Source organism: Tachypleus tridentatus, chromosome 6 (assembly GCF_004210375.1).
Source record: "Tachypleus tridentatus isolate NWPU-2018 chromosome 6, ASM421037v1, whole genome shotgun sequence".
Classification (NCBI taxonomy): domain Eukaryota; kingdom Metazoa; phylum Arthropoda; class Merostomata; order Xiphosura; family Limulidae; genus Tachypleus; species Tachypleus tridentatus.
The window spans coordinates 126,950,333-126,962,797 of record NC_134830.1 but is presented as its reverse complement, the minus strand read 5'-3'; the positions used below and the strand labels follow the sequence as shown (position 1 = coordinate 126,962,797).

The following is a 12,465-nucleotide window of genomic DNA, read 5'->3' as shown; positions in this document are numbered from 1 at the left end:
ATCAAATAGAAAATCAGACCTGTCCTGCCGCACGCACCTGTAACATCCTCTCTTTCAGGATTTGTTAATAGTTCTTTCTTACCTTTAATTCTACATCATCTATTGCCAATAAAAGTCAATGTTTGTATATATCAAATGACGTATAATATTACGCTGTATTCTGAATAAATACATGTCAGTTTCACTTATAATATTTTGTTTATCCTAGTGGGTATGTTAACAACTAGCTTGGATGAATTTGTAATGTCTCTTGCCGCAAAGATAAAAAGTCAGAAAAAGTTTTAAAGTTAGGGAAAATTTTATACTTTTTGTATGTTACTGGTTTATGTTCTTTAGTGTTGAGGGAGTAAAGGAAAAAAGATATGCCCCTCAACAGGTGTTTGATGCAGATGCAACAGGGCTCGTTTATAAGAAGATGGTCAACAGGATATACATTACAAACGAGCACAAGATAGCAACAAGGTTTAAGGCCCTTAAGGCTCACTCTGCTTTGTCGGCAGCATATTGGGTAACTTTAAATGCAAGCTTATGTTAGTGTATTACGCCACAAACCCACATTCATGGTTATTTACAGAAATTGCATCTGCTTCCTGTTATTATATTAACAAATGTAAGTAAATATTCCTTGATTATGAAAAACAGTTCTTATGATATACCTGCAACTACAACTAAGATAAGCTTAAATCCTACATACGCATTTGTTTAAATAATTTTACATATTTTTTTAGTAATTGGCAGACCAGTGTAACGATTTGTCATTTATTAGATAGCCTAAAGACTGTACATTTTTGGCTACACAACTGCAGTAATTAGCAGATTTGTATGACAATTTATTATTTCTTAAAACTTCTAGAAATTTTACACACAACTGTAGTAAACAGCAGACCTGTGTAACAATTATAATTTTTAGATAGTGTAAAATCTGCAAAAATTGTGTACGCCAACCTGGAATAACTAGCAAATCTGTTTAGCAATTTTTCATTTATTAAATAGTTAAAATCTTGAGAAATGTTACATGTGTTTTGTAGGAATTTCGTCTCAACGGTAAAGTATATAGTTTCTAACAATATTAAGCTAACGCTTTTTAACGTACTAAGTTGTTTTGAGAAGTCAAAGCCTTCACATGCATAAATTAGAGTTCCACATTTATAAACTTATCCTTTCAAACGTGTTAAAGATTTACAGTAAATAGTCTACGTTAGGTCACACAACATATATATCAAATAGGTAAAACCACCACAAAATGCAACAGTGTTTTTAAATTGGTAACTTAATTTGCTATTGTGGTGTATTAATTTGTAACACTCTCTCGGTCAGTAACTTGTCTCGCATTTATGATAAAGGATCCTTTCTGAAAACAGAATCAATGGTATCGCGAGCTATCGTTTGGAACGATGCGGTTCATTAACAAATTTCTTTTTTTTCCTGTTTATTTACTCTTCTTGATAAAAATTATATCTTAATATTCATCTATATAATATAACATGCTCAGACTATGTGTATTCATTTACAGAATTTAATGAAATATAAAAACCCAGTGATAATATTAGTTCTGTTTACACAAGTCTGTTTATGTTTGTTTGTTCATATACAGGGTGTTTGGAAAGTCACTGTGCAGTTTTGTAATCATATGTTTATTCAGTGTATTTCAAGCCAGCAACTGATAGCAGTGTTTAGAAACAAAATAAGAAGAATCCAAGCCTGTATTGAACAGGGGTCACTTTCAACATTGTTTATAATTGTTATTCATATTTACCTCCTGTATTTTATATTGAAACATGTCTGTAAATAAATATATAAGTGCACAGTGACTTTCCGAACACCCTGTATTTCGCGGAAAGCTACACGAGAACTATTTGCACTAACCGTCCCTAATTTAGTAGTGTAAGACTAGAGGGAAGGCAGCTAGTCATCACAATCCACCGCCAACTCTTGGGCTACTCTTATACCAACGAATAGTGGGATTGACCGTCACTTTATAACACCCCCACAGCTGAAAGAACGAGCATGTTTGGTGTGATGGGGATCCGAACCCGCGGCCCTTGAATTGCAAGTCGAGCGCCTCAACCACCTGGCCATGCAGAGCCCGTTTACACAAGTAACATTATGATAGTAATAAACAACTGGTTTCGTATTTTGATTTCTAACATTACACACAACTAATCACAGGTAGCCCTTAGTGTAGCTTTGTGCTTAATAATAAACAAAAACCATACAATAAAATTTTAAAAAAGTGATCAGCAGATGCACATTTTCAAATAACTCTTTTGATCATGTTTTACAAAAACCTCGTTTGTGGCTCAGCAGAAGTTCCAACATTTACAATTTATGGCACGAGAAAGCGTGTAAAAGTGTATAAGAAGGAGTTAGCGGTCGTCTCATGCATAGTTTTAGTTTGTTTAGTTTCTCATGTAGCAACGAGTGGGTGTTTATCTTACCTGTTTGATCAATCATTCAAACAAGTGCCAAAGATATCGAAGATTTCATATTAAACTTTACTTTGCAACGTGAAATACAAGATAAAAGATTTATCTCAGTTATTACAGCTTTAAAAATGGTACATGCTGAGAAATTGTTCTTACTAAACTTTAGATATTGTACGTAATTGAATCTTCAAAGTATTTACATTGTTTGATATATATTATCTGTTACGTCTATATAATCATAGTTGGAAGTTGATGATGATTTTATCTGCCACCTTCTTTCGATCCTAGGTGTCCTCCCACAATCGAGTCATCAGTCATGGCACTGTGTGGAAAATGTGAAGTGTGTTTAGTAGTAGAGCAGCTTAAACTTTGAAGTGAATTTATTTACGACAACCATTATTTGATGAGATCAAATAAATGTTTCATTAGCTACCAAATTGCCAGGTGATAGTTTTATCATGATTTTCAAAACATGAGTTAGAGTCTCTGTCAAGGGAAGGGCTGTAGAAAAAAATCATATTATTTCATTTCCTATAACTAACAGTGCAAGTTTTCGGCTTTCACCCAATTTATGACAAAATTGCGAATCGAAGTTTAAAGAAATAACGTTATTGTCTTTAAAATAATTTTAAAAGCCATGATGGTTTGTATGTCACTTGTAACTTTAATTTAAGCAATGTCTTCATAAAAAGAGCTCAGTGACTTAAGAAAATATTGAGTTTCAGTTCCTCTAGAACGTCTAAACAGAACTAATTAAAGTTGTTGTTTGTATTATTAATATTACATATAACCATATGAGTATATTGTATAATAAACCTTTTCTACTTACATAAAAAAGATTGTATGTCTTACCTTATTATCTACTGAATTTTCCGCTGAATTATTTGTCAGAGTATATGATCTTACAGCACCTAACTGATCTGAAACAAAATCAATATAACAACCATGTATGCTATAGGAAAAGGTTTCAAAAGTCAGAATACTGTTATACAAAATTTCATGTGTTAAGAACTCAATAACTGTATATCAGTGTGTGGTAGTAGTAATTGTAAAACCATGGAATTGCCAACTAGAATTTCAGATTCTTCAACATTCAATTGTTAGAGGAAATCTCAATCACACGATTAATACTGTAAGTAATAATATGTTATTGATATTTTCTTTATAATGTACTTCAAGTGTTTGTACTTGAAACACACTATAATCAAGTGCAATCTGGATTACCAGTTTTGTCATTTATATTTCATTATGTTTAGTCTAAATATTCTAAATCGATCATTTTATGTTTTAATACACTTTTCGGTAAGTATACATAAGCTGTTGTTATTCGTCACTAGTTGGTAAAAACACAACTAACTGCGAAGTCGCTAGAGGTAAATATAGTAACCTTACATTGACAACACCTGGTCGTTCCCTTCACCCAGTTGACACGTGTAACACTTGTTGAATGACACAAAACAGATGTTACTTTTCAGATTTTACTCAATTTTTATAGTTTGTTTAGCAGAACTGCAATTCTTTATCCTCTAGAACCAATAAAAACCACCTGTTAATTTCTGAGTAGACGTCACTCCAAAATCCAAGATCAATTAAATGTACATAGTAACCTTTTCGCATAAACATTAACCCTTATCTGTGTAATTCAACAGATATTTCAAGTTTTTCTTAGTAGGGTAAATCTACTAAGCTAGTTTCTTCAGGTCTTAAGGTCTATTTGCAAGTAAATAAATACTGCTTAAGAACGTCAACTATATTTTGTTTTATAATCAAAAGAAGATCACTTCTCCTGTTAAAAAAAACATTTTAAAGTGTTGGCCTAGAGATTTAGGGTACTTGATCCATGAATCCGATGATTCGTGGTCCGTGGCTGATTACTGCAAAATACGCTACTAGAGTGATGGTCAAATCAAACTCTTTGATTAGACTTGTTCAAGAGTTGACGGTGGAGGCTGTTAACCAGCGGTATTCTCCCTTGTGTATGAGCTTAAAATTAGGGACAACTAACGTAGTGGAGCTTTGCTTCAGAATAATTTATAAACTCCTGGTGGCTTAGTGGTAATTCTGAGGACCTATAACACAAAATTAGGGTTTCAATAACAGCGGTGTCCAGAAAACAGATTGAACATTGAGTTACTTTGCCCTTAACAATAAACAAATAGAAGAATATACGAAACAATCAATATAAACCTGAATTTATTTATAGTTTTCTATTTATTAAATATTCGCAGCATTTACAAGATGGTGTTTGGTATTAACTGTTAAGATGTTAGTCAAAATTTGACTAAACTTTCCGAATTATGGTTATTTTACCTGAGGAACAAATACGAAACTTTTTGAGGTACCAAAATGTTATCAACATTTCTGATAACTATATAAGACTTATTCAAGTACTTTTTGCCCACCAGTAGCACAGCGATATGTTTGCGTACAGCAGAGCACAGATAGCCCATTGTGTAACTTTGTACGTAGCTTTAAAACAAACAAATAATTACCTTTTCAAACATGATTTACAAACCAACTAGTATTTTATAGCATTGGAAGTTAAAATTGTCATGTGCTTCCTAAGTTCTGTTTCACCAAATAATTTCAAATAAAATAACATTAAAACATTTTTTAAAATAAAAGAACTCCAAAAAAGGTTGTAATCAACAATTATCAAGGCCCAAACAACGTAGAATACACTTGCTCATTAATACTAGATGGCGTTATTTAAAAACTTTCTTCTTTGTTTGTTTGTTTTGGAATTTCGCACAAAGCTACTCGAGGGCTATCTGTGCTAGCCGTCCCTAATTTAGCAGTGTAAGACTAGAGGGAAGGCAGCTAGTCATCACCACCCACCGCCAACTCTTGGGATACTCTTTTACCAACGCATAGTGGGATTGACCGTCACATTATACACCCCCACGGCTGGGAGGGCGAGCATGTTTAGCGCGACGCGGGCGCAAACCCGCGACCCTCGATTACGAGTCGCACGCCTTACGCGCTCGGCCATGCCAGGCCCTAAAAACTTTCTAGCAAGATGTTTAAAAAAGTATGAAATATGTTTACATTTTTTATTTGAATTTTGAATAAATTCTTTCACACACACAACGAAAATCATCTTTGTTTTTCTAAGAGATAATTGTGAAGAAAATAAAATTTGTATTGAATCCTGTTTGTATATTAATACATAATATTTTAACATCAGTTTCTACTCGTGTATATGGTTATTTGAGTTTTGATCTTAAAAATTAAACACCATTATTAACAGGAAATTACAAGAGCTTCATATATTTATCTTCTAAACTTAAACTAAGTCAGAACGTTAATTGACGAAAATCATTTATTCAGTCACTGTTGTTGTTGTCGATATTGGGTTTTATATCCTAAAGACCTGGGAGGTTCATTTGACCTCTTCCTCCTGTTAAATACAGATTCGTTTTATACATTTTTCTAAAGTTTAACAGTTTAAGATATATTTTCATATTCTTCATCAGTTTTAAGTATCTTCAAGAGCGTTGACAAACTTATCCTGTTTTATACTGTCTCGGTAAATTGAAACTAATAATAATTTAGTAAGCTAGCATTTAGCACCCTCCAGTGACATCGGTTTGTCTGATGATTCACAATGCTAGAAAACCGAGTATCAATACCAGTGGTGGAAAAGCACTTATAACCAGTCCATCGTGTAACTTTGTGCTTAACTTTAAACAAACAGGTCTAGCATTAGGTAGCTTAAATCTATTTTTATTCTTTAAATATATATTGAAAGGGGGGAGAGGTACTTAGGATTATCTTCATTATGCATGCAATAACGACCAAGTAATTTTAGTGAACTGTGTAGGGGCCCGGCATGGCCAAGTGGGTTACGGCGATCGACTCGTAATCTGAGGGTTGCATGTTCGAATCCCAATCGCACCAAACATGCTCGCCCTTTCAGCCGTGGAAGCATTATATGTCACGGTCAATCCCACTATTCTTTGGTAAAAGAGTAGCCCAATAGTTGGCGGTGGGTGGTGATGACTAGCTGCCTTCCCTCTAGTCTTACGCTGCTAAATTGGGGACGGCTACCGCAGATAGTCCTCGTGTTGCTTTGAGCGAAATTCAAAAAACAAAGCAAAATCTATGTAGGATTCTTTCTGTTTGTGCATGAAATTTGAGGATGTAGATCCTGGCACCTTATGTTTTGTTGTAAGGACTGAATTATATAGCGTTTGTGATGTAGTTTTATGTTGCTTACGTGCTATGTTAATCCATGCAGATGATGCATATTCCATCATTAGGCGTACGCACATTTATATTTTTATTTATATATTCAAACACTGTTAAGTGTTTACTTTACTCTTTTAAAATAGTTTCCATGGTGAGAGCACTCGACCAGAGACGGACATGAACTGATGACAAAAATTAAATTGAATATTCATGGAACAACAAATTAAACACCTTAATAATTAACCTGTTTATGTTAGATAACATGTACGGTTGTAATAACGTGCAATTAATTAAATATTATAGTAAATAGAAATCTATCGTTTCTGGTCGAATGTTAGCACAAATAAAATAAACCTTTTCTATACACAATGGATATATAAATAAAATTATGTAAAGCATGGAAATTAAACACAGGTAAACAAATACAAGAATATCACATAGTAAGGACCACGTTAAGATTTTTGTTCTTTGTTGGACAAGAGTGTTTGAGTTTTCTCTTCGATATCGTTTTGATTTACATTAATGTTATTCCTCTGCAAGCAGATATTTTCGTACTTCCAGCAACGCAGGCTGAATTCTTAAGTATTTTACCATTGATGACTGAACGCTTATCTTACCAATAAATAGATTTGATTGTGTCCGGATTTCTCGATAGCTTGTGATTCGAGGTAATTATGTACTGCATATATGTTGTTTTTTTTTATAGCAAAGTCACATCGGGTTTTTGTTGAGTCCACCGAGAGGAATCGATTCCGTAATTGTAGCGTTGTAAATCTGTAGACTTACCGCTGTACCAGCGTGAGACAGGTAACTGTATATAATAACTGTACAAGGTCTAATAAGGACAGAATACAACATAGTAACAGCTATTTTCTTCCTTTTTTCTCTTTTCTAGCCCATTTGGATTCGTAAAAACTCATTGTAAACCACATTTCTACAATATCCGAAGATAATTGGTGGGTTAAGGCAATGTTTTAATTTTACCTAAACTTTACAAACTCTTGACTCTTTCGGTTTCCTTCTTTTGAATTTTGCGCAAAGCTGCACGGGGGTTATCTGCGCTAGCCGTCCCTAATTTAGCAATGTAAGACTATAGGGAAGGCAGCTAGTCATAATCACCTACCGCCAACTCTTGGGCTACTCTTTACCAACGAATAGTGGGATTGACCGTAACAGTATAATGCCCCCACAGCTGAAAGGGCGAGCATGTTTGGTGTAACGGGGATTCAAACCCGCGACTCTCGAATTACGAGTCGAGTGCCTTAACCACCTGGCCACGCCGGGTGCCAAACTCTTGATAAAGCATAATGAACGTAAAAACAGGGAATGCATTACCTATTTGTTGCAAGAACGTGAAACAGAAGGAAAAATATGAAATAGATATACAATCACTTGAAAGAGTAAGTAAAAACCTCATATAAGAACAAAATATTTTTGAACGGTTTACATAAAAAATCTACACATTTGTATATGTAAGCAGTATGTGGTATAGGTAATGTTAATTTATGACATTAGAACTATTGTGTAACTTGTTTCTTTATTTTGTTGAATTTTGTGCAAAGATACTCGAGAGTGATAACACTATGTAATAAGATTTTACTTTTTTTTTGTTTCTGGGCAGAAAACGTTATTTTCCAATGACTTATGCCTAAAGTAAATGAAAAAAGACCTATTTTTCTCTTCAAACTTTGCTTTTGTGACCTGGGATCGTATAACGAAAACATAAGGGTGACTATATTTTCACCCCAGTGGCTCAGCGGTATGTCTGCGAACATACAATGCTACTAACCGAATTTCGATGCCCACGGTGGGCAGAGTACAGATAGCCCATTGTGTAGCTTTGTGCATAATTCAAAACAACAACAAAACAACAATGACTATATTTGAGAGCTGATACGTGAAAGTGATTTACATTACAGTTGTAAATCTGGAAAAACTACTCCTAAACATTTTTGTTTTTTGTATAGCTCTAGTATAAATACATGTAAATCTTGATTCATATGTTGTTTTATTCAGACCTTATGTAAATGAAAATGTGTTAATTTGCCCGTTTTTTCATAGAAAATAGGTTAATTTCTAAATTTCATTATCCAGGTTACAAAAGCAAAGTTTGAAGGGAATAATGGCCATTTTCTGTTCTTTTACAATATAAGCAATTAAGAAATAACACATACTATCCAGGAACAAAATTTGTGTTACATAGTGTAATCTTTGTATGTATGCTATGTATTTAAGAATGGATCCATTGACCAGATAACTTTATTTTAACTAATTCTGAAGTACACTCACATCATTACAATGTTTTGGTAATCTTCTTTATTATTTTGAAACCATTTAAAATAAGAGTTTTATTAAGTACCTTATCACACATGGATCTTGCAGGTATTTCTGTAACACGAGAGATTTACAAGTGTCATACGGAGGTTGAAGTTTCGTCACCATTACACCAATCACAAGAACGAATGCTCTGCACAAGTGCCACGAGACAAAATATTGGTTTCTTGCAGCCGTTTCAGTACACATCTTTGCTCTCCGTTTCTGCTTCATATTTCATAGCAAAATTTTGAAATAAATTCTCAGTTTTAACAGCAATGAAAGCGATGACTATGACTTCGTATGATGTTTTTAACCGAGGTAGAATATGTATTATCGTTATTGGAATCATAATACTTGTGGAAATATTCTCATCGTATATCTTGCAATATGAAAAACAAAATCCGCGACAAGAACTTGCTACACCACCCTCGAAGCTCACTGTGCTTAGCAGAGAGGAATTAAAAGTTAATTTACCCGAAGATCACCCTCAGGATTACTGGTTCGATCACTGGCAGCAAGTTTCACATGATATTTATGTATACTCAGCCTTTTGGGACAATCGTTCTGTACCTTTAGTTCGAATATTAGCCAAGGTGGATTCCAGCTACGAGTTGAACAGCTTTCAATGTCTTTTTGACTTTGGAAATATTACGAGAGTTTCTGTCTCACGGCCACACGCTTATCATAAGTTTCCAAAGAACTGTAATGATGAAGGAAGTGTAGAGCTTCATTGTGTACCCAAAGTTTTCATCAAGCCGATATATGTAGCGATATGGAGTGGATTTGCTCGTCAACCTTTAAAGTGGATGAAGGTAAGAGCCATGTCAACAAAACTTGACATTAGAAACAGAACTGTTTTGTGCGTGCCGATCTTAACAGAAGGTTTCAATAAACTGTTTAACTTAGCAGAATATATAGCGTACTACTCAACTATCGGTATAAAATATTTTGTTTTCTACGATGGTGGAATGTCAGAAATGGTTCGAAATTTTTTGTTCAGTTTGAAGAACGAAGCTTTCTCTGTGGAACTCCTGCCGTTTGTTTCTATTTGGAAACGTTCTTTAAAATCAAATCTGAGAGAGAATCAGGCTCTAGCAATTCAAGACTGTATGTACAGGAAAATGGGATTATACGAATACGCAGGTTATATAAGAATTAACGAACTTTTGGCTATAAAACGTCACTTTAAGCTTCAAGATCTTCTTGCAAGCCAAAAGTCTAGGTTAGGCCCTAGATGTTGTGAAAAAGTTGTTTTTCGGACGGCTACACCATGTATAAATGATGCATTTCCTTCTAAAACAAGAAATGTTGCTCTGACTACAATGCTATCATCTCCTACCATGCTCTCCTCAGATGTAGTTACAAATAGCTCCCGATACTTCACCCTTTTATCAACCTTAAACTATGTACTGTGTGGAGAGAGAACAATCAGCCAGTTTCGAAAGGATAAAACATATTTTGTTCCTGTTTCATTGGCTACGGTCTACCAATTTGAACAAGTTTCTAACAATATGACGAAGAAGGTATGCGTGAAAGAAGCAGGAAATCGGTTAAAAGACGCTAACCCTAACATATCTGTTATCAATCCTAAAATTTCCGAGAATGTTAATAGACTTCTTGAAAAATGGAATATAAGATTTTAAGTTAAAACGTATCATAAAATCTAAACCATTTGTGAGCCAGAATCGCTGGGTAAAACTAAAGATAAATAATGGTTTAATTTCACTGTGTGTTGTCAGTATCAGTTTTCTTTTATAACCACAGCAACAGTTCTAACGTTATTATTTTGTTGTGAGACATCTTGAATAAGTGTTTGATTCTACAGGAAATTATTCGAATTTAGAACATATCAAAGTAAGTAAAAGTAATAAAATTATGCATATAGATTCGGCAAATGTATGAAGTAATAACGAATATAGTTTGGTGAGTATTATATTTACATCTTCGTATTTCCTCACAGCAAGAGAGATTTATAGGTTATCTATTTTTGATTTTGCATTCGGATAGTGTTCATCTTCCTGTTATACATATATTTAAATACGAAATATATATTGAATACCAAACTCTATACCATGATCAACTGAAGCCGTCTACAGAATTACTCAGGTCATTGCTATGTGGAATTTCTTACCTACTATAATTTTCTTACAAAAATAATGACAATGTTGGTATGACTGCATCACATATTTTGAACGCACATTCTTATTGAACGTCATTGCACGATTGCCTTCGTTAGAAAGTGTTACTAGAGTTACTCATAAATTTTCCCAATAATTTTTATTTCAAAAAAACTTAAGATAACTGCTTGTTTATAATATCAGTTCTCTTCTATAGTTTTGTTATTAGTCATGTCGATCAAATGGTTGATACTATTGAAAATTATTAGAATTTATGACACACCAAATTAAATGAAAAGAACAAAGAAACAAACTAATTTTCTCTTTGTTCTAAACACAAAAGACGCAATATCATGAGCTTTTAGGTAGTTCTGAATTTTACACATAGTAAGGTTATATTTTCAATAAGGTAAAATATCAGTTGCCAGTTACAAACGGGTTCTGTCCTCCCCATGTAGTTTGAGGTTTTTGTTTCCACATTGGTACTGTCACGTCAACTTATCCCAGGTGTTTAGCACGTGATTCATATCACACACACAAAAGAAATATCTTCAGTTTAAGCCAGTGGCACAACGATATGTCTGCAAACATACAACGCTAAAAACCGATTTTCGATACCCGTGGTAGGTAGAACACAGATAGCCCATTATGTAGCTTTGTGCATAACTTCAAACAAAACAGACTTAAAGATTTCCATATTTCGAATAAAAATAAAAATACATGTATCATGAAATTGAACGCAAAAAGTTATAAGCAAAAGAGTAATGAATCATGAGAAACAAAATTATTATACCAATAAAATACTTTTTTTTTTATTTTGGAAGGAATACTGAATTATTCGCAAGTTTAACATTGCATTGGTTTAAGGCCAACAAAAATATTATCAGAACATTATATAAACAAGAGAGATCACGCGGTTCGATTTTTATGAACTTTATTTCCAATTTTAACATAAAAATGGCTTAATTTTGATCCACCAATATTACTGTCATGACTTTTTTTTCAGTAATGAATAAGTTTGATTTTGATCATTTGTTGCGGTTTTTATTCAAGTGTTTTTGTTGTTTTCTTGTATGTGATGACTGCTCTTCTGGGTTTTTTTTTTTAACACATACTGAAAAAGATTGAAGTATGATTTACAAATTAGATACACATTGTTGTTGCTTCGGACTGACATGTAGAGGAAGAAACAGACCAATAAAAGTATTATGTCTCAATACCCTACCACTAAATTAAGATGTCAGACCTCTGTGTACGTGAATTTTCACCCATTACAAGGCACCACAATTTCCTTTTCACAACAAGGTTATGGGTTGATGCAGGATAATCCTCAACCCCAAGATGATACATATTTCTTTCTTTACAATGTCATTACGTATCAGAGATATTCAATTTTTGAAAATTCTAAATATCAG

At 33.6% G+C, this 12,465-nt stretch overlaps 1 protein-coding gene and 1 long non-coding RNA gene across 2 annotated transcripts in view; one reads left to right on the top strand and one right to left on the bottom strand.

Moving 5' to 3' along the window:
• The first annotated feature begins 429 nt into the window (after positions 1-429).
• Positions 430-10,659, top strand: LOC143253608 (uncharacterized). The gene is made up of 2 exons (XM_076507725.1): positions 430-610; positions 9,000-10,659. Exon 2 carries the CDS (start codon positions 9,209-9,211, stop codon positions 10,574-10,576), a length of 1,368 nt encoding a protein of 455 aa, XP_076363840.1. The 5' UTR covers positions 430-610; positions 9,000-9,208; the 3' UTR covers positions 10,577-10,659.
• LOC143253609 (uncharacterized) overlaps positions 2,376-12,465 on the bottom strand; it is a 59,032-nt gene continuing 48,942 nt past the window's right edge. Inside the window, exons 2-3 of the long non-coding RNA XR_013029731.1 lie at positions 3,279-3,346; positions 2,376-2,748 (exon numbers count right to left, since the gene is read on the bottom strand). This is a non-coding gene — a long non-coding RNA (uncharacterized LOC143253609). The remainder of the gene's footprint in view (positions 2,749-3,278; positions 3,347-12,465) is intronic.

Coding starts and splice junctions, on each gene's coding strand:
- LOC143253608 (XM_076507725.1), top strand. CDS start 9,209: ATGAAAGCGATGACTATGACTTCGTATGATGTTTTTAACCGAGGTAGA.